Source organism: Saccostrea echinata, unplaced genomic scaffold (genome assembly GCF_033153115.1).
Source record: "Saccostrea echinata isolate AGI-Se365-2 ecotype Australia unplaced genomic scaffold, CSIRO_AGI_Sech_v1 ptg000010l, whole genome shotgun sequence".
Taxonomy (NCBI): Eukaryota; Metazoa; Mollusca; class Bivalvia; order Ostreida; family Ostreidae; genus Saccostrea; species Saccostrea echinata.
In genome coordinates, this window is record NW_026889759.1 from 12,666,994 (window position 1) to 12,687,245 (window position 20,252).

At 32.2% G+C, this 20,252-nt stretch overlaps 1 protein-coding gene across 1 annotated transcript; it reads left to right on the top strand.

Moving 5' to 3' along the window:
• Positions 1–14,974: 14,974 nt before the first annotated feature.
• LOC133184741 (transcription factor 23-like) lies at positions 14,975–17,036 on the top strand. Its single transcript, XM_061319813.1, has 2 exons — positions 14,975–15,692; positions 16,818–17,036. The coding sequence occupies exons 1-2, from the start codon at positions 15,351–15,353 to the stop codon at positions 17,010–17,012; spliced, it is 537 nt and encodes a 178-aa protein (XP_061175797.1). The 5' UTR covers positions 14,975–15,350; the 3' UTR covers positions 17,013–17,036.
• The last annotated feature ends 3,216 nt before the right edge of the window (positions 17,037–20,252 follow it).

Sequence of the window (20,252 nt, forward strand, 5' to 3'; positions counted from 1 at the left end):
GCAAAATATTAATTTAGTACTTAGTAACAAATCTTAAAGTTGATCTATTTATTTGCCTGTACTTTTCCCCATTTGTCACTATCCTCATGCGAACTAAACAATAGTTCTAGAGCACTATTAGTTAACACATTTCGTTCTTCCTCACATTGGTCTCTCTTAGTCTTTGAAGATTATTTATTGTACAAAGATAAGGTATTTTTGTTCCATTTTCATCTATCTATTATCTTAAATTTTACCTGACCATTAAAAACTAGGAAGTACTTTTGTATTAAATATTATGAAATTTCTTGTATAATTCTTTTATTCAATTGACCTCTTAAGTTACATTATTTACAGTGATTAACTGTCGTTGGTGAATAGTAAAGGGGATTTACTTCTTTCAGTAGAAATTAATAAATTAACCAAAGGGTACAGAATTTCAAACTCTGGTAAAAACACCCCTGCTCATTACATTTTTATGTACCCTATTTGCCTCTTTGATGCCCAGAAGCAGAGAAGAATATTTTCAAGGAAATAATCAATCTTCCCTGTAGATTTAATATAGTCCCACCCTAATACCAAAGTCCCTGGCCCAGGGGCCAAGATATTCGCAATTTTGGAAGAGGCACTCTTGCTCATCATAACCCTGCATTTAGTATGTTTCCTTAATAACAATGGGCAGATAAGAAGATTTTCATTAAAACAAAAAAAAAAAAAGAAAAAAGAAAACAATGCATTTCTACTATATATTAAAAAGAGCCTCGCCCAAACACCAAAATCCCTGACCCCAGGGTTATGAATGTCAAATTTTTTGAAAAGATTTTTTTCCTCGTCATAACCATGCAAAGAACTGCGAACGATAGTATTGTTCTCCCGCCTACCTCCAAGTCAATTTTCAAAAGTTAAGATATTTGAATGATTTTTAATATTTATATTGACATTTATATGGATTTTCATGAAATATTACTTCTTTGGGAAAACAACGAGAGATAACTCTAAAATTTTGGTAAAACTCGTGTTTTTCACTATAGAAATCAACGGAAAACGGAAAATATTTTTAAAACATCTCCCCCCCCCCCCCCGGTGAAACAAAAATTCCTTTTTACGGGTAATATGGGCTGTCATTTCACAAATTCATACCAAAGCTTTTTGTGTTTCACGGGGGGGGGGGGGAACATATGTTTATATACAAAAAACGACAAAAATGCTTATTTTTTCAGCAATTTTCAAGTGCTTTACAACTGAAACATTATATTTTACTAATGTATATGCTTAATTTTATATGCATAAAACATAAGAAAAGACTTAAGAAATATTTATTCATATCCAAGACTATTTCAGAATATGGTGATGCTTTATAGCCCGATTTCAGTGGAAAATGTCGTCTACCCCCCCCCCCCCTTATTTCAAGAGCTGGAATTAGGGATATTTTACTATTTAGCACTTGAATTAAAATAATTAATCAATTACCATTGAACTGTTCTTTGTATTAAACAAAGATTTTATGGCCAAATTGTCAACAATATTGAATTAAATGGTTGTAAAATGTAGGCGGGAATCGGGGGTTACCGTGCGTAGTTCTTTAATTTTTCTTTTAAATAGCTAGGGGCAGAGAAGATTTTTCAAAAAGAAAAATGCATATCTTTTTTATATTAAATAGACCCCCCGACATGAACCCTTGACCCTGGGGCCACAAATTCCACAACTGTGGAAGTGACATCCTTGATCATCATAACCATGCACTTAGCTTATCTGCTAAATACCAAGGAGCAGAGAAGATTTTCAAAGAATTAATGAAATTTCACTATATAATCAATAGAGCCCCACCTTAACACCAGAACCCCTGACCCGGGGGCAAAGATATTCACGATTTTGGAAGAATTGCCCTTGCTCATCATAACTAAATACTTGGTTTATCTGCTAAATACTCTAGGGGTGAGAATAAGATTTTCAAAGAAAGGATGACTGCACTTAAGGACATGCGAAATTTGCGACAAAATAAACTTTCATAACAAACATTTTTCTTTTCATTGCAATAATTGTCAACATCCAATCTACAATTTTATGTAATTACGTTTAATAAAAGTGTGTGTTTACGAAGTTAGAATCTGTTTTCAAAGACAGGGGTCATCACAATTTCTTGAATCTCCGTTCGATAATGAGGACGCCCACTTTTTTACTGACTTTATACATAGTCAGTGCATGTTTGTTCTACGTTTAAGGGTTTGGTTTTGTGTGCAGCCAAGTGAGACTCACTAAAAATAAAAACCTTAATATCTCAAAAATTAAGTCTTGCAAACACTTGAAAACTGGTCCATGTCATCTTCATAATGAAAACAATCTCTGGGTATATGCAGCTTAATTGACACTTGCAGCAGTTTGCAGCTATGAAGCGCACAATATACCTGCAGGACTGCGCAGCCACAGGTTTTAGTAGTGCACCAAAAAATCCAAAAAAATATGAAATAGTTAAGCCAATTAAGTGGCTACAACTATTTGTGAAGAACCTTTGTTTTAAATGTAAACTCACTACAATAGGTACATTTCTTTAAATGCATACTTGTTAGTTAAACAAGAAAATGTTAGCCATGAAAGTAGTCCCAACCACATGGCAATGTGTTAAAAATAGAATTAAAGAGACTCACTGTTGATCTAAAAATAGCACTTTATATGAAAGCCCAGATGTATCTAAAGTATTACTCTATTATGTGTTCAAAACACAGTGAAATTAATGTTAGAAAAATAATTTTCTCCTCAAAAAATATGCCAAATAAGATGTTAAAAATCTGCAGGGATAATGAAAGTGTGCAATTTAAATAAGAAGCCGGGCCCACAACATTCACTTGAGTCACCTTGGTGATCTTCAGATTTCTAAGACATTCTTATCCCCCTTAATTCTCATAAAAACAAATTTGAGCTAATATTGTGGCCCCACCCTGGGGTCATAAGGCCATGTCTAATCCAAACTGATTCCACAACATGAGGATATTTCATTATCAATATGGCTAACATGACTTGTATGTTTTCTAAAGTTTTTTTTTTTTTCACATGTATACATGCATTTACCAATTTATATATAAAATCAGATCTCAGATTTATTTGAAGAAAAAAAAATTGAAAAAAAATACAAGTTAATTTGCATTAGTTAACTTCGCATTAGTTCTCGTGTGAACGCAATCTAATTCGCATTACTTTAATTCACATTAGTTTACTTCGAATTAATTTACTGTGAATTAAACTCTCCATGTGAACAGGGCATTAATATTATTATAATATTAAGTCTGGTCCATGATTTTGACCAACTTGAATCTTCTCTACTTGAGGATACTTGCATACATTATGAGTAAATCATTACCTTGTTGTTCATTAAAGGAAATTTTTTTCCTATCTATTCCCATGTCAAACTTTGATACCCCTATTTTAGGGTTTAATTTTTATGGATGACAGATGGACAGACACCAGAGACTCTTTGATCAGAAAAGTTCAATAGAGCCTCTGCTCAGATGAGCTAAAATGTAAAATGTCTTTGATTATTGTAAAAAAGTCACCAAGAAGAACAAAAGAAAAGAATGATAAATGAACTTCTTTTTATTCTTAATCACTTCCAGGATATTATATTTCTTTTAACATTTTAACCAGTATATGCAAGTTTGACTATTTTTTGTGAAACTTTCTTTAAAGATGTAAGGTATAATTTTATAAATAAGCTTCAATTCTAACAATATAACTCTAATATAACTCTCTAAGATATTTGAGACCTGTTGTTCTTAGCATGGGTTTTACAAGAGTGACTTTAAAACATTTTTTGCATTTAATGCACTAAACAATAAATTAGATAAAACACTATTATAATATCCTGTATCAAGATCCCAAAATGTTCTTCATTGTAAACTCGTGGAAAGTTCAAATATCTATTTTTGTTTGGTCATCATATGTTCTTTTTCAATGATGTTTGGAAAGTTCAATGCATTTGTTCATACAACCATGAAATCAAAAATATTAACTTTCTGAAGTCATATTATATGAAACTAAATCACAGTCTTCACATGTTGCTGATATTTTCTCCAACACTGCTTTCCAAAAGATTAACTGTTGAGACAAACCAACATGTACCAAAACCACTATCATTTGAATGATCTCCTTAACTTTGAAATCTGTAAAATATTAAATATAAATAATTTATAACATACCACTAAAAAAAACAATACTGTTGATCACTCTCAAAGAGGGAACTTGAATTGAAAGTTCAATCTTTACATCATGACTAAGTAAAAAGCATGCAAAGATAGACAAGTAAATTTCAGGGTCAAAGGCTACACATCCCTCAGCAATGATGGTCACATTGTAAATGTTGGTTAACACTGATTGTTGCATTGAATATATCTTATTTTAATTTACAATTAGTGTAGATCAGAGTGGTTTAATTCATATAGAGATAAATGAGTTTAATCTGTATACAAAGAGGTCAACCATAAATAAGATCAATTAAGGTAAGGCCAAACAAAAAAATATGTGTGGTTTCGGTTACACCTCCAAAAAAATTAGGGTAGGTAGGTAGGGGTTTTGTTTTGTTTTTTTTTTTTTTTAACAAAATGATTTTCTTAATTTTTTTTAAATAATACCTATTACTGCTTTGCAAATGACATTTAGATGTGGTGTGATAATATACACTGTACTAGTCAATATTGGTAGGGGACACGGTCACACCTACTTGCTAGCTTGCTTTGGATTTAACACTATTAAACACTTGCACTATGTTGTGCAAGGAGGCCATCATTGCTAAAACTTAAAACCAGAGCCATTGATGGAAATCCAGGAAAATTTCCGGAAAAAATATGAAAATTGCCAAATAAAAGTTTAGGGTCGGGGGTATAAAATAGGGACGGTCAGGTAACCGGAACCACACATATTTTTTAATTTGGCCTAAACCCAAGTGATGATCATGTCATCTTGCCTTGGGAAGTAGATGAGACAAGCATATAAGATCATAATTAAATAAAGCAAACAAGTATCAGTACAAAATCTGAAGGTTAAATGACAAGGTAAGGATTTGATGGCAGAATTTTAAAAACCTGATATAATATGACATGTGTGTTAGTAAGCTACAAGAAGATGATCAGAAACAGTTCCTTCCAAAAGAGATTGAAGTTTTCAATTATTTAAAAATAACCTCTGATGTGACTTCTTTTTTCAGTCACTGTTTACCTAACATTTGTTTTTTTTTATTGTTAAAGTCAACTGCAATATAAACAATTACTTTTATTGGTTTATAACGTGACATCACACATAAGGTTTGATTATTCATGATAACGATACTTTATTCGCTCAAGCAGCCTCGGGTAGGAGAGAGCTGTAGGCGGACTCCAACCATGGCTTGGGACAATGTGATGGACACATACACAACATTCACTTAAACAAGATCTTTCTTTTTATCCAACCGCATATACATTTCTCATCATAAAAATTGTACATTCTTTCATTCTGTACACATAGAATAACATCTGAATCCAATCATACAAAACGAAAATGACTAGTCAGCTCACTGTGATTATGACACCTACCTTATACCCTTATACACATGTCTATTAAATTTACAGAATCATTTCATTGGGATATAAAACTTACCTTACAGGGGAGGTTTTTGGGAGGGCTCCAACACAGGTATCACATGAAATGCAGAAATTGGCAGTCCAGAGGAAATATCTGAACAGTGTTCTTTTTTGTGAAACAAGGCATTCTGTAAACATGGTAAACATAGTTATTATAAATTTTAGGAAAAAAGTTCAAAAAACAATTCTTTTAAATCTAGATATTAATATTAACCTTTGTTGAACATGTTGAAGGGTGTCAGTGTTTTAACTGAATGGTATTTATTTCCTGAAACTGTGTCCTATAAAACTTTTTTTCTATGAGACATTATAAGAATAGAGTTTTGCTTCAATCTCTCCAACATCAATAAAGGTGAATTTGAATTTGATTATTGTTTGTTATCTTCATATTTCATTGAAAGTCTCTTCCATTTTTTTCTTTAAGCATTTTAACCTCAATGTGTCAAACTATACCAGATATCTTGAATTTTTTTATTGGTCCCATCAATTAGAAATAACAAGGTTTGCCTGTTCCATTAAAATGCATGAGGTCCTCAAAAAAAAAAATAATAATAATAACCTTTGAGATAAAGTGGTGGCTACATGTACATTCATTTTGTTTTCAATTTTATAGAAGAATATTATGGTATTTATGGATCAATACCAAGATTTACCCCCCACCCCACCCACAGCACCTTATCTCTTCCTTACAAGTGCAACCAACATATGAAAAACTTTCATAAAATGAACATTCAATTAAAAATAAACATGCTTGGTAGCATTTGATTCAGCATGCTCAATGGTAACTTAAGATCAGGTAAGACCCCCTTATTATACTCCCTTTTGATGAAACCAATGCAGTTGCAGAAATTCAAGTTTTCAATATTAACCATTTCAACTAAGGAATATTAATTATTAATACTTTATGCAATTTTCATCTTTAAAAATTAAGCTATTTTTCAATTTTGCTGCACTCTTCATTTGATGAACAATTTACATATCAAGCAATGAGCAAATTAAGTTGACATCCTTGAAAATTTTTATCGTTTAATTTACTTTTCCCCATGAGAACTACATATACTGCACTAATCTGCAAATTCGAAGGACCAAGTCCAAAATGATATGGTTTGTATACATAGTACAAACTTAGGTGAATATTATTTATATAAATTAAAAATACTTGCATCTCTTTTACAAAAAGTAAACAAAAAAAGCAATAAAATTTGAAAAATTTTGATTTACAAATAACACATCTGATTTACCATATATATGTACTACGTAGAGCCACTTCACTTAGCCGTCATTGGACATTTAACTTGGTGTGTATGAGGCTCAATGAAGGATCTTACACAAAAATCGCTCATTAATAAAAACAAAATTTAATTCTTTACTCTACTCATAATATTTGAAACCCTGTTTTTGACTGAACTATATTTTGATACAATGACGAATACTTTAAGTATTTTGAAACATAGTAACATTTATTAGAGGAACCTTAAATATTGCCCGCTACCAAATTGTGGTCTGCAAGAAACACGTGGAAATTCTCAGATCCTTTGTATACGTTTTACCTTTTTAAAATTGATGTGCATCAGATCGCATGCGTTGTCATACTCAAAATGTATTACTGATACTAGGAGTTATATCGTATTTCTGAGATAAGGCTCATAATTCACAATAAACACAACAAATCGACTTACCAGCTCCTACTTTCACTTTAGCCGAATATCGCATGACAGACCTCAGAAATAAACTACGCTGGGTGATTATAGTTCTTAATTTTCGTGCAATATTTTTCAATATTATATGACATTGTCCTACATTTGTAGGATTGATATGCTTATTTGTTAAAAGGTAATTAATAGCCTTACCTGCAAAAGAAATAACAAACGTTAACTTCAGTCGGAACTGCTAAAACTGGGCGCGTATTAATTTATCTGTCCATTGTAAAATCAAAGACGGAGCATTCCCTGGTATGACGTAAACATCGATGTTACTTTTATAATAAACAATATTAAACATTTAGATCGAAACATTCTAATAGCTGGAGATGTTTTACGAGATATCTCTGTAATTGCTTTGTGTAATCGGGGTACTAGAGGCATCAGATTACAGAAATAGTCAGTTGGTTTCAATACCGGAATGGCAGCCCCCAGATTTCGCATGGCGGACATGCCTAGTTGATGAAAAACAGACAGTTATGGAAAAAGTACGCACAGTATTGCTAAGAACGAAACAAATAGTTGTACCCATGACGTTCAACTATCTGCACATATACAACAAATGTCATGTTATTGTTTTGTTAGACCTGTAGCTGTGCAGTCCTGCAAGTGTAATATGCACATTATTGCTGCATGACACTGCAAGTGACAACCAAACTGCATACATATCAAGACAGCTTTCCCATAGAAGGTGTCATAGGTCAGTTTTCAAGAGTAAGCAAGAAGTATTTATTAAGATATTGAGATTTTTATTTCGTACGAGTTTCACTTGGATGAACACAAAACCAAACCCTTAACAGTAGTTGTATATTTGCATAAATAACAATGTGTCAAAAGGAGAATAATAGACAAACATGCGCTCATGGTTAAAAAGAGATAAAACTGCTTCTTCTTACATTCGTTCTCTGTGTTGTAACCAAGGATTGTGAGTTGTTGAATATTATAATTCACCACATGATTTCTTACCTCAGGTAACTTTGTGAATACTAAATTCCGTCACGTGACTTGTAAAGTAGCTTGTTTTGTGCTAACTAGGACATTGTGTTCGAACACGTTATGTCAGCTGGCATTAATATAAAATCTGCTTTAATTACGTTGACGTGCTCATATTGTTATTTTCGTTTTGAAACCTTTGTCAGAAGTGTATTTGTGCCATACAGAATGGAGAGGGAAATTGGAAAGAGTGATCACGTTCTTTTTTCCAAACTGGTCATTGTTTTTATCAAGTCTAATTTTAGACCCATCCTTACAATGTTAGCTCCACCTCTCATGCATATCTAATGTTCAATCAAGGACAGGTAAGTGTAAATTCACTATATTTGGAAAGCAGTAAGGACAAAAAACATTGAATCATTTCATTTTATTGTATCACAGTCTAAAATCAGTTTAAGATTTAAATTTGGTTCCAAATTGACAGGATTCTTTCATAAACATACAAAAGTGAAATAAGGTTTAGATATAAAAGCAACAGAAGCAACCGAAAAGGGCCCCAAAACAGGCGTTACGTGCAGTCATCCTTTCACGATATAATCAATAGATCAGAACCCCTGACTGATGCTGACTCAGGGGCCGAGCTACTCACAACCTTGGAAGAGGTGCCCTTTCTCATTATAACGATATATTTGGTTTATCTGCTAAATACCTAGGGACAGAGAAGAAGATTTTCAAAGAAACAATGTACTTTCACTATATAATCAATAAAGCCCCGCCCCCTCCCGAAGAACCCCTCACCCTTGGGCCACAAATTTCACACTTTTGTAAGAGGCACTCTTGATAATCATAACCATGCACTTAGTTTATCTGCTTTATATACAGTTAGAGAGAAGAAGATTTTTAAAGAATTTATGCATTTTCGCTTAATGATCAATAGAACCCCGCCCTAACATAAGAACCCCGACCAAAGCGCCAAGATATTCACACTTTTTGAAGAGACAATTTTGCTCATCATAACTATATGCTTGGTTTATCTGCTATATACCTTGAAGCAGTGAAGAAGTCTTTAAAGAAATAATGCACTTTCACTTTATAATCCATAGAGCCCACCCCTCACCCTTGGGCCACAAATATCACAATTTTCAAAGAGGCACCACCATGATCATTATAACCATGCACCTAATTTTTCTGCTTTAAATTCAGTGGGAAAGAAGAGGTTTTTTAAGATCAACAGAGCAGTATTCTAACTATAGAGCCCCTGACCCTGGGACCATTAATTTCACAATTTTGGTAGAGAGCTCAGTGCTTATTACAATCATGCTAACAGTTTGACTGCTTAATGTCCAGGAGAAAATAAGAAGGTTTTTAAAGATAACCCTAATTTTAATGGGATTAGCCCTATCCCTCAGGCCCAAGGGGTGGGGGTGGGGAGCAGGGACCATGAAATTCACAAATTTTCTTTCTCTTTACCCATGGATACCATATGCTAAAATTGGCTGAAATTGGTTCAGCGGTTTCAGAGAAGAAGCTGAAAATGTTCAAATGTGAACACACGACGGACGAAAACGGATAGCAATCAGCACTCAGGTGACCTAAAAACTAAAAATACGTCCTTGATAAAATGCCATTACAGTGTATGTTGCTTTTGTTATCTGCTTTCCGTAATTACCCTAGCCAATTTTCTTGTAGTAAATTTCATAAATCACGTTTACCAGTTGTAAATATTTTCATATTTATGCAAATTCCAATTCATAATTTGAAACATTTTGACGAATGTATGGCATTATCGATTTCACGTGTATAATTTTCGCTCACAATGAAAAAATCTAACTCACGTTTTATTATATATATTATATAACTCTCTGGCGTAATCTTAGTCCATGTGAATTAGGAACAATGCGTGATCTCGTTAAAATGCACGTTATCTTGACACTCTATAAAATCAAACAATACCATTGCACTGAATTTTTTTTTCGAAGAATGTGGATAACCAGACTTAAAATAGAGATAAAGAGCGAGACTTACTGAAACACAGGTGCTCTTTTTAATATCTGCATATCATAAAAAAAAACTTTTCTGCTAGTTTTTGAGATAATTGATTCCAAGTCAATTTCCCTTTGGTAAAATGATGTTCAATCAATTAATAATGCCATGAAAATCCCCAACAAAAAACCCTAGAACCCTAGCATTTGTATTTACTTTTACCTATTGAAAATTCTAAGTTAAACCCAAAAAAATTATTAGGAGGTAAAGGTAATTTTTCCCTCACCTTTATAGCTCACATTAGCCGAAGGCTCAAATGAGCTTTTCTTATCACATTTTGTGCGGCATCCGTATGTCCGTCTGTTAACTTTTCAAATTTTTGACTTCTCTAGAACCACTGGGCCAGAAAATATGAAACTTATGTGGAAACATCCTTAGTTAATGTAGATTTTTTGTTATAATTATGACCCCCGGGTAGGGTGGGGCCACCATCATTTTTTTTTTTTTACATAGCAATATAAAGGGGAAAAAAACTTTTAAAATATTCTTCTGATGAATCACTTGACCAGAAGAGTTAAAACTTATAAGAAAGCTTAACTGCATAGTGTAGATTAAGTTTATTCAAATCATGACCCTTGGGGTTAAGAAGGGGAAACAATGGTTGATCCATTAATTTTCACAAAGGAATATATCGGAAAATTCTTTAAAAATCTTAACAACTTCATCGACATGATGAGTCATATACAGGTACATGTATATGAAAGCACCCTTAAGTAGCGTAGATGCAAGATTTTTCGAATTTATGACTCCCCGGGGTAGATTGGGGCCACAATAGGTGTTCAAAATTTTACTTAGGAATATATAGGAATTAGGGAGAAACATTTTCACCAGAGATTTCAAGATAGTAAATTTTTTGACATTATTTCAAAGAGGGTGATGGTTTAAAAGAAAAGCTTCAATGACGTTTTTAACTCTTAAAAGATCTAAAATGATGCTAACATGTCAATTTTAACAAATACGCATTAATTTGTGTTTAATTCTCATGTTCTTTGGAGTTTCTAGTATAAATGTTCTGTAGTTTTAAGGAACATTTTACGTCATGCAAACAATGAGTAATAAGTCATTCATCATTGCACTATTTCCTTACTGGTCGTACCATGCTGGATCCCCTATCTATAACACTGTTTCTTGATTTGTCCATAATACTGGCGACCATTTTAATTTATCTCCGACATTGTGAGATTGAAAAATAAAAATGGCAAATGCAATAGATTAGAATTTTTTATTAATTGACAAAAAATACAAATCTTGTTACCATCACTGCAGACTAAATACAAATTGAAATAAAAGCAAACAAAATAAAGAAAAACTTACTTGGAATTCAATATACATGTAAATGTTACCATTACATTTATCTGTTTATGATAGGTCTAACAGTTATAAGGGGTCGCCCGCGTGGCACAATGGCTAGAGCGTTTGCTCTAGAGTGGCGAAATAAGGAGTTGATCCTTACGTCGCGGGTTCGAATCCCACCGTAGGACGTGGAGACCGGTTCTTCAGATGGGACCGTATAAACCTATATGTAGGTACTGTGTCGTACATGTAGTAGGTGCTGGCAAGAAAAAGATCCTTCATTGCTCAAAGGCCGTAAGTGCCGAGTATACACGTCTAAATTTGCAGCCCTCCACCGGCAAGTGGTGGCGTCTCAATAAGAGTGAAAAATTCTCTAAGAGACGTTAAACGAACCAACAAACAAACAGTCATTAGGGTGAACACGTTTGAGAGCGAACTGACTGTTTGCGAATGGACTCGGCGAACAGGTAGATGGACGAAAGAACCCGATACCTTAGACTGAGTCGTATTGTAAGACACCAATGGTGAATTCTGGCTCATTTCAAAACATTCGTTTTAAATAATTTTTTCTGGATAAATTGCAGATAACTGTGTAATAAATGCATCTTTTAATCACATGATACATGTTAGGGCTCAATTCTGATAATATTCGGTTGATAACGACATCGCTAGCACTTGTTAAAGTACAGGGGTGTCAGATGCATGGTGAACTCACCCTAATACCTTTCAAGAAGGTGTCATAAGACGAACAACCGTAATAATACATGCAACCGTTATAATGCATTTCAAAAGGATTATTAGTATGACACGGCAAATAAACATGTACTGTAGATCACAAAATTTTCGCGACATCTTATTTTCGCGAGTGATTTATTTGGTATTTATAAGCGAGACATAATTTTCACGAATGCTTGTTTTTTGCTTTATAGTTTCTATGCTAATAAAAATGTACATAAGAATAAAATTTTCGCGAACAGACCGTCTCGCGTAATTACGCGAAATAAAGTTATCGTGAATAAAACGTGATTTCAAAAATTAGAACCTGTCTTGAATGATTGGTACCTATCTTCAAATAATTGAACCTATCTTAAATTAATTGAAGATAGGTACATGTACAACTGAAATAAAGATGGGTCTAAACGAATTAAAGATATAGGTGTAAATAATAAATCTATCTTTAAATAATTGAACCTAGATTTAAATGAATTAAACCCATCTTTAATTCCATAACAGATAAGTTCAATTCAATTATAGACAGGTTCAATAGAACTATATCTACTTCTTGATCATTTGAAGATAGGTACAATTAAAACATCTCCATAAATGATTTGAATTTAAGATAGGTACAGATCAATTATACCAAGGTTCAATTCAATTGCACCTATCTTCAAATCAACTATACGTATCTTTCATTCTCAGTATTTGTACCTATCTTCAATTCTGTTATATCTATCTTCAAATCTATCGTCTTCAAATCTTCATATACCGGTAATTGAACCTATCTCCAAATAAATTGTAGATAGGTATAATTGAAATAAAGATAGGTACAATTGAATTATAGATATATGTAAATAATTAAGCTTATCTTTAAATAATTGAACCTAGGTTCAAATTAATTACACCAATCCTTAATTCCATTAAAGATAGGTTCAATTCAATTACAGATAGGTTTCAGGTACAATGTACCTATCTTTAAATCATTCAAAGGTACAATGCATCCTATCGTTTAATCAATTATACCAATCTTTAATTCTTATTATTTGTAATTATCTTTGATTTAATTATGCCTAATCTTCAAAACAATTGTACCTAACTCCAAATGAATGAAAGACATGTATAATTGAATTAAACCTATCTTCAATTCGTTTGGAGAAAGGTCAAATTGATTTGAAGATAGGTAGAAATATTTTAAGATAGGTAAAAATAGCGCTTTGTCACTACATTATAACAATTTTTCTCTTTGCGTTATATAACGCCTTTCAAAATCTTTACCCATAGGTTGACCTTGAAAGGCTTTCGTACCTAGTAACTTCCACTTCACAGATACTGTAAAGCTTTGAAATATCGCTTCCATTTCTATTTTCATCTTAGAAAGAATCCACTTTAGAAGTTACCTCTCAATGACCTAAAGAATAAAAAATAACTTTTGTCACCAATTAATTTACCTTTAAATTGTTTGTTTTAAGTTATACGATCTATATTAATCATAGATTTACAATGTATCTAGTGATCATTTGTTTACAAATATTTATTTTCCCACGGGAAGAAACAAAGACAGTTGTCATTTAATGCAAGACTTGATTCCAAAGACGACAGATAGGTACGCTCTGGACGTTTAATTGTACGCTTTAATTGTTTATTGCTATAATGCCGCAATATTAATTATGGGTTGGAAGTTTTTGTCCACTAGCACTGCACTTTTTTATGAATCATGAATATGTCATAAACTGACCATCAGTCGTGGGTGGAGACCATAAGGGGTGATAATACATGAAAGAGGTGATTTAAGTTCAGAAATTATGTAGACAACGAAAATTGTATATTAAGTTCAGTAGCTAACTAAATTTAATGAAAAATAATAAATTAAATCAAAAGGTAAAATTACAATGTTTTACTCTATTTTGGATTACGTTTTTAGCTTTAGAATTAGATTTTGTTTACAATTGATACTTAGACATTTCTGAAGTCGTGATTTAACATTTCCTCCAAAAACATATTTCAAATGCCCTTAGTATGTTTGAATATGAAATGATCATGTTCGGTGTCATAAAAATTACAAGACACCTATATATATATATTATCCCAGAAACTGGGTTAATTGAAAATAAAATACAGCTAATTATTGAGAATCGGGAAAGTCGCTAATTAAGATAACTCTGGGACGCATTTATTAATGAATTTGACTAATTTTACCTTAGTATGAAAATAATTTATTGACATGCCTATCTGGTCATTTGAATGTTTGACTGAATTACAATTCCATAATATGAAATACATTCTTAATTTAAAGAAAGGTTTTTTTTTTATTTTTTAGAATATTTTGGTAACAAAAGCTATGTGGGATTGCTGTCGTTTTCTGCGAAATCCTGATATTCCTGATGCTACAGAATTTCTCTTATCTTGCTCCAGATATCCAAGATGAGAGAAGTTGCAGAATCTCCCCCTGCTGATACCTAAATAAAAGTGTATCTTCCAAAACACTTCAGTTATATAGTTATCCTAGAATATTGTTTGTTTTATTCACTAAACATTAAGCTTGAGAAGTTCACCGAGCTTTGCTTAGTATAATATCACTCATCAAACGTTATGCAGACACAGAGTCTAATTTGTGTTGTTTTGAATGAAAATGTTTGTATCTTAATTTAGAGAACATAATTGATTTCACAAGGAAACTGAAAACCACACGTCTGTCAATCACCCACAAATTTCTATTGACATTGTCTGATTTATGCTTATGATGGTCATCATTTGATCATATACTGGGTCCTTATTGCACTGACTCGTTTTTACTATGATTGAAACGCAACCATCTTGTCTAGTAAAACCGCTTGATCGATTAATGTCGCGTGCTGTTAGTGTCACTTTTGACCAATCAGAACAGCGTATTCTGCTTAAATTTTCTGGCCTTTCACACGACCTGTCGTAAGATAAACTTGTGAATATATAAATGAAAGTAGTTAGAAATTGACACTCCAGATGGTATAGCTTCATATGCATTTATGATAATGAAATATCAACAGAGAAAAGTCTTTTGACTGGATTCTCTTTCAATTATTCAAATGACATTGTCAAAATGTGCGAATCCAAAAATGCAATGATGCATCAATATAGTGCTGAAAATTATTATTCCTTTGCGACAGAGAACAGTCATTTTGGACCAGAGCGCGGATATCGCAAAATTCGTCCCATCATTGCTGGAAATGCAGCTCGTGAAAGGTCCCGGGTGAAGACTCTGCGCAGCGCATTTCTGGAGCTACAGAGAACACTTCCAGCAGTTCCACCCGATACTAAGCTCTCCAAGTTAGACGTTTTGGTGTTAGCAACCACATACATAGCCCATTTGATGCGGACTCTGAATGAAGGGCTCGATGACAATCAGTTGTTTGCCGCCAATGGTATCATGCATCCCGTAAAGGTTTGAGGATTTTATATTTGTTATTTTCTTTTCATTGTCAGTGTAAAATTAGAAAGAAATTCAGTGAAGTAGAGTTTAAGAAAACGAAAAACAAAAAGTTCATCAGCTCTGACATCAATTAACTATTTTTGTTGTTGTTGTTGATGTTTCTGTAGATATGAAAATTGCAAATGGTATTTACATAAAACTACTTACTCTAAAACGACCTTAAATTTCTGTAATAGTTATTTTGTCTGTTCAACTCTTCATTAATATCAAAAACTGAAAATATCTAGATAGCCATCGCATATATATATTTACTACTTTCTTTTTAAGAAAATGAATAACTATTGACTAATAATTAATTGAATTACAAGCATTAAAAAAAATCAAGAAAATCTTAGTTTTCATTAATTTATTATTGTTATGACAGCGGCATCATTTTATGCTTTTTGTTAATGTTATTACTTATACATTTTTTTAAAAATCTTTATACCTGCAAGAAAAAAAAAATATTGTTATAATACAGTAATTGCTTCAATAAAAAGGGGCATTTTTTATTATAGAAAAATATACCAATATATTTGCCTTAAAATTCATATTAAATATTTGTCTTAGATATATTTTTGTATTTCAAACAATTAATCATACATGTACGAGTAAATACATTTCTTTATTTTATAATAAGAGGAAAAAAATGCTGGCATCGGAAAGATATTGACTGCAGCCAGAACGGTTTTGTTTTTAAGTCAAATTCTTTTAAATTCATGATTCAAATTCTGCTTTTTCACGGAAGTCTTGATAGAAACATTAAGGTGGTTTTTTCTGTTTATTCATTTAGATATTTATTTATTTTCATAAGAAATTTTACAGCTTTTAAAAGAAAAAAAAACGAAGCAAATGCATGTGAGAATGTCACTCAAATTAACGACCTTGGAATAAGAAAAAAATTGAGCGAAAAGATGCAAATCACACAAAGTGGTTTTAACATATTCTCAAGAGGATTTTACCTTGCTGAAGTTAGTGGCATCTCTTTTAAAATCAGGAAATGAATAAAGTACTGATTGAAGTACTTAATATTATATTCTTTTAATTACAGATATGTCCAGATTTGAAGTTAAGTAATGACTTTTTGCTCTCTTTCAGAAATGGCCAATGCGGTCTCGTCTTTATGCCGGAATTCTGACAAGTGCCTTTCCTGTTCTACCTGCTCCCACTTCACAAAAAGTCCCCTCCCAGTCCCACCCTTCAAACCCCGTCGGACTGCAGACATCTACCCCTCCCTGGGAATCGCCCCAAGGATCGAAATCGCCTTATTCTGTTTATCAGTCCTCCGTGTGATTTTGTCATTTTTTACACCGTATATAGCTGTTTATTAATTTAACTTGAATTTAGTTCTGTGTTTTTACATTCAATTTTCATGACTTTTATTATTCCAATTATATTTTAATCAATTTCATGTAAATATTAAGTAGAATGCGTTGAGTAAACTTTGAACTCATTGAATAAAAATGTTTTAATTGATACAATTCTACTTAGTGGTCGCATAGATCATATCTGTTATCATCCTGGCGACCTTTGACAAGACAAAACATGTCCGTATGTCAATGATCTGTATTTTGTATATACGCAATGAATGACATTACCACGTTCATAATTAATTACCACACCATTAACGTGTAGCTTGTCTTTTCTGCATTGATAGGTGCATGATATAACTGATTTACAAGACAATGCACAAGGAGGCATGTTTTCACGACTTCATTAAATTTTTATAAAATGGAAATTAAACACAACCCACCAAATATGAAGATCGTGTATTTTAATTACCATTTATTCTTATTAATTAAAATACTTAATACAGGGCATGTTGTTAAATCGGGAAATGAAAATGTGTATATCACGCAATTTCATTATGCATCATAAACCCAAACAATTAGGTAATAATAAGTAAGTAGAGTAAGTAAATTATTTATTATCTTGACATGTGTATTGATACAATGTATTTTACAACAATAAGCTTCGTTTCTTACACCCGGCATAAAGGACCAATATGTCACTGTTAATGTTTTGACAATATATATAGGCACAATAATGAAGATAGAATGATATAAGACTGTTCTTTTAGTGAAGTTCTGACGGGTTTTAAAAGCAGCAAAATATAAATTAGCAGATTGTCTAGGAAACTTACATAAAATATGTTAAATAATAATTAATATAATAAAGCAATAATATCCATTTACAATTGGTTGACAGAACAAAAAGTTGTATAATTAAAATTTACTTCTTAGCTCCTTTTTTTTAATGAAAAGGAGTAAAATACGACTTTTTCATTTTAAAAATACGGATCATTTTGTTTTAAACATATTTTACATTGAAAACATAAAAGGAGTATCGAATATATTTTTGCATAATGTAAAAAAAAAAAAATGTTATCCACACTATTATTTATAGATTCCTTTCCCAATAAAACAAACCATGCAATACAATAGAGTCAGTGATACGTGTGGTCTGCTGCTTAAATTAAACAATATTTTCCTTGAATTTTTATGATAAGATTTATGTTCGGTTCAACCAAGAAAGCATTTTTGAGGAGCTATTATATTCCTTCGGTATAGTTCGTAACGAGGTATACACAACTGTGACGTCATTCTTGTTTTGCACTCATTTTTGAATTTGATTTTCTCTTTTTGAAATTTTGCAAAAAAAAAAAAAAAAAAAAAAAAAAAAAAAAAAAAAGATGCGAAAAAGGAATTTTCATGGGATAGGTACGTGTACTTCCTGAATTGATTCAATGCCAGTTTTTCACCCCATGTTGATTAGCAGTAGAAAAATACAGACTAGATGATTTAATATATTTCATATTTCATAGTATACTACTGTTTAACCTGCAAAATATTCAGTGCTCTAATTATCCAATGCAGAGTTTGCGTGTGGATTGTTTTTGCTATAGTTTGTGGGCAAGATTGAAAAAGAACCCTAGTGCCAATGATTATCCAATTTTGGATAGTCCATGATAGCTACACTCACACTTTCACTAATTAGCCGCTATATTTCAGTAAATGATCTTACTGAATGCAAAGAAATATTTTCTGTCTTTGTTGATATTTGATTTCCGTAACAATCGAAAGAGCCCCAATACAGTTATATTTATTAATCGTTTATGTCTGAATTTAAATCATCTAAGCAAATCTTCCTCAAATCGTCTTCTTGTTGTATATAACCAAATTGGAGTACTACTCTAAATTTCAAAGCTCTATAGATTGACGTACTAGGCAGTTTGATTTTAAAAAATATGCTAACACAGATTTTTGGGAATGTTTCGACTTACGTCGTTTTGTCGAACTTTTCAAGGTCTCATTTTTTTAATACAAATATCAAAAACAAGCACATGACTTTTGCTATCCAATGAAAGGTGAGTTTTTTTTTGTCCAAGGCACAAAAAAGATAGAAATTTGATGGATAAAAGAGGATGTTGCATTATAGTAATTAAGAAACAAATTCTAAAAGTTAACTCCTTTAAATCTTTTATGATTACCACAAGTTTCAAACAAAGCCAATAAAAACCATACAATTATAAATCGGCACAGATTAAATGTAAAAATATTGACTTGATTATTTGACTACAGTTGACAATATACAGATACATGTACATACCGGGTTCTAGTAAATGTTCTACTAAGTCTCTTTCTTTACTAGTACTTCTCACGAAAATATGAACAGCAGTGAAGGAGAAACTTGAGCAGTCCTTGACAACAACATATTCGAGAAATAGTGTTCATCAAATATGAATGCTTAAAATCTCCAAGAAGTACTCCGAGGTTGATATTAAAAAGATGCTTGAGTTTTCCATTGACAATACCTAGCATGTGGTTTTCGGAGACCAGGTCCTCCAATAATCTGTTGGAATTCCCATGGGAACTTCATGTGTCCCGTTAATAGCAGACCTGTTTTTGTATTCTTATGAAGTAAAATTGATAAAAAAAACTTCTACATGAAAAAAAAAGAAAACTCTTGCTGTCTCTAGCCTTTAATTCGGCATTCAGATATGTCGAAGACGTTTTTTCAAGAAACAATATACATTGTATTCAGTTCATTTTATGTTGGATTCGATATATCCTATTAAACTCGAAATAAAAAATATCACAGAGCCTGACATTTCTGTTCTAGATTTGCTAATAAACTAAACTTAATGATAAACCGTGATGACAACTTTTCTATCGTCAACTTCCCTTATTTATGTAGCAATATACCATAATTAATCACTTGCATATGTATATGGAGTTTATGCCTCCCAGTTGATTCAATACGCAAGAGCATGTTCATCGTACGACGTACGATTTTTACGCAAGGCAAGTAAATGACAGATAAGTTTTTGATACAAGGATATCAACAATCTCCTTTAAAGTTAACATTTTTCAAATTTTATAAAGATGTCCCAGTCTTTCGCCTACTACCAGGTCTAAATGGAAAGTACCGAAATAGATTCACTTGGCGCATTGGGAACTGCTTCTATGTACTACATGTATATCATTTAAAAGATTTCCTCGTAAATCCATGCCCTGTTTCGGGCTATAAATT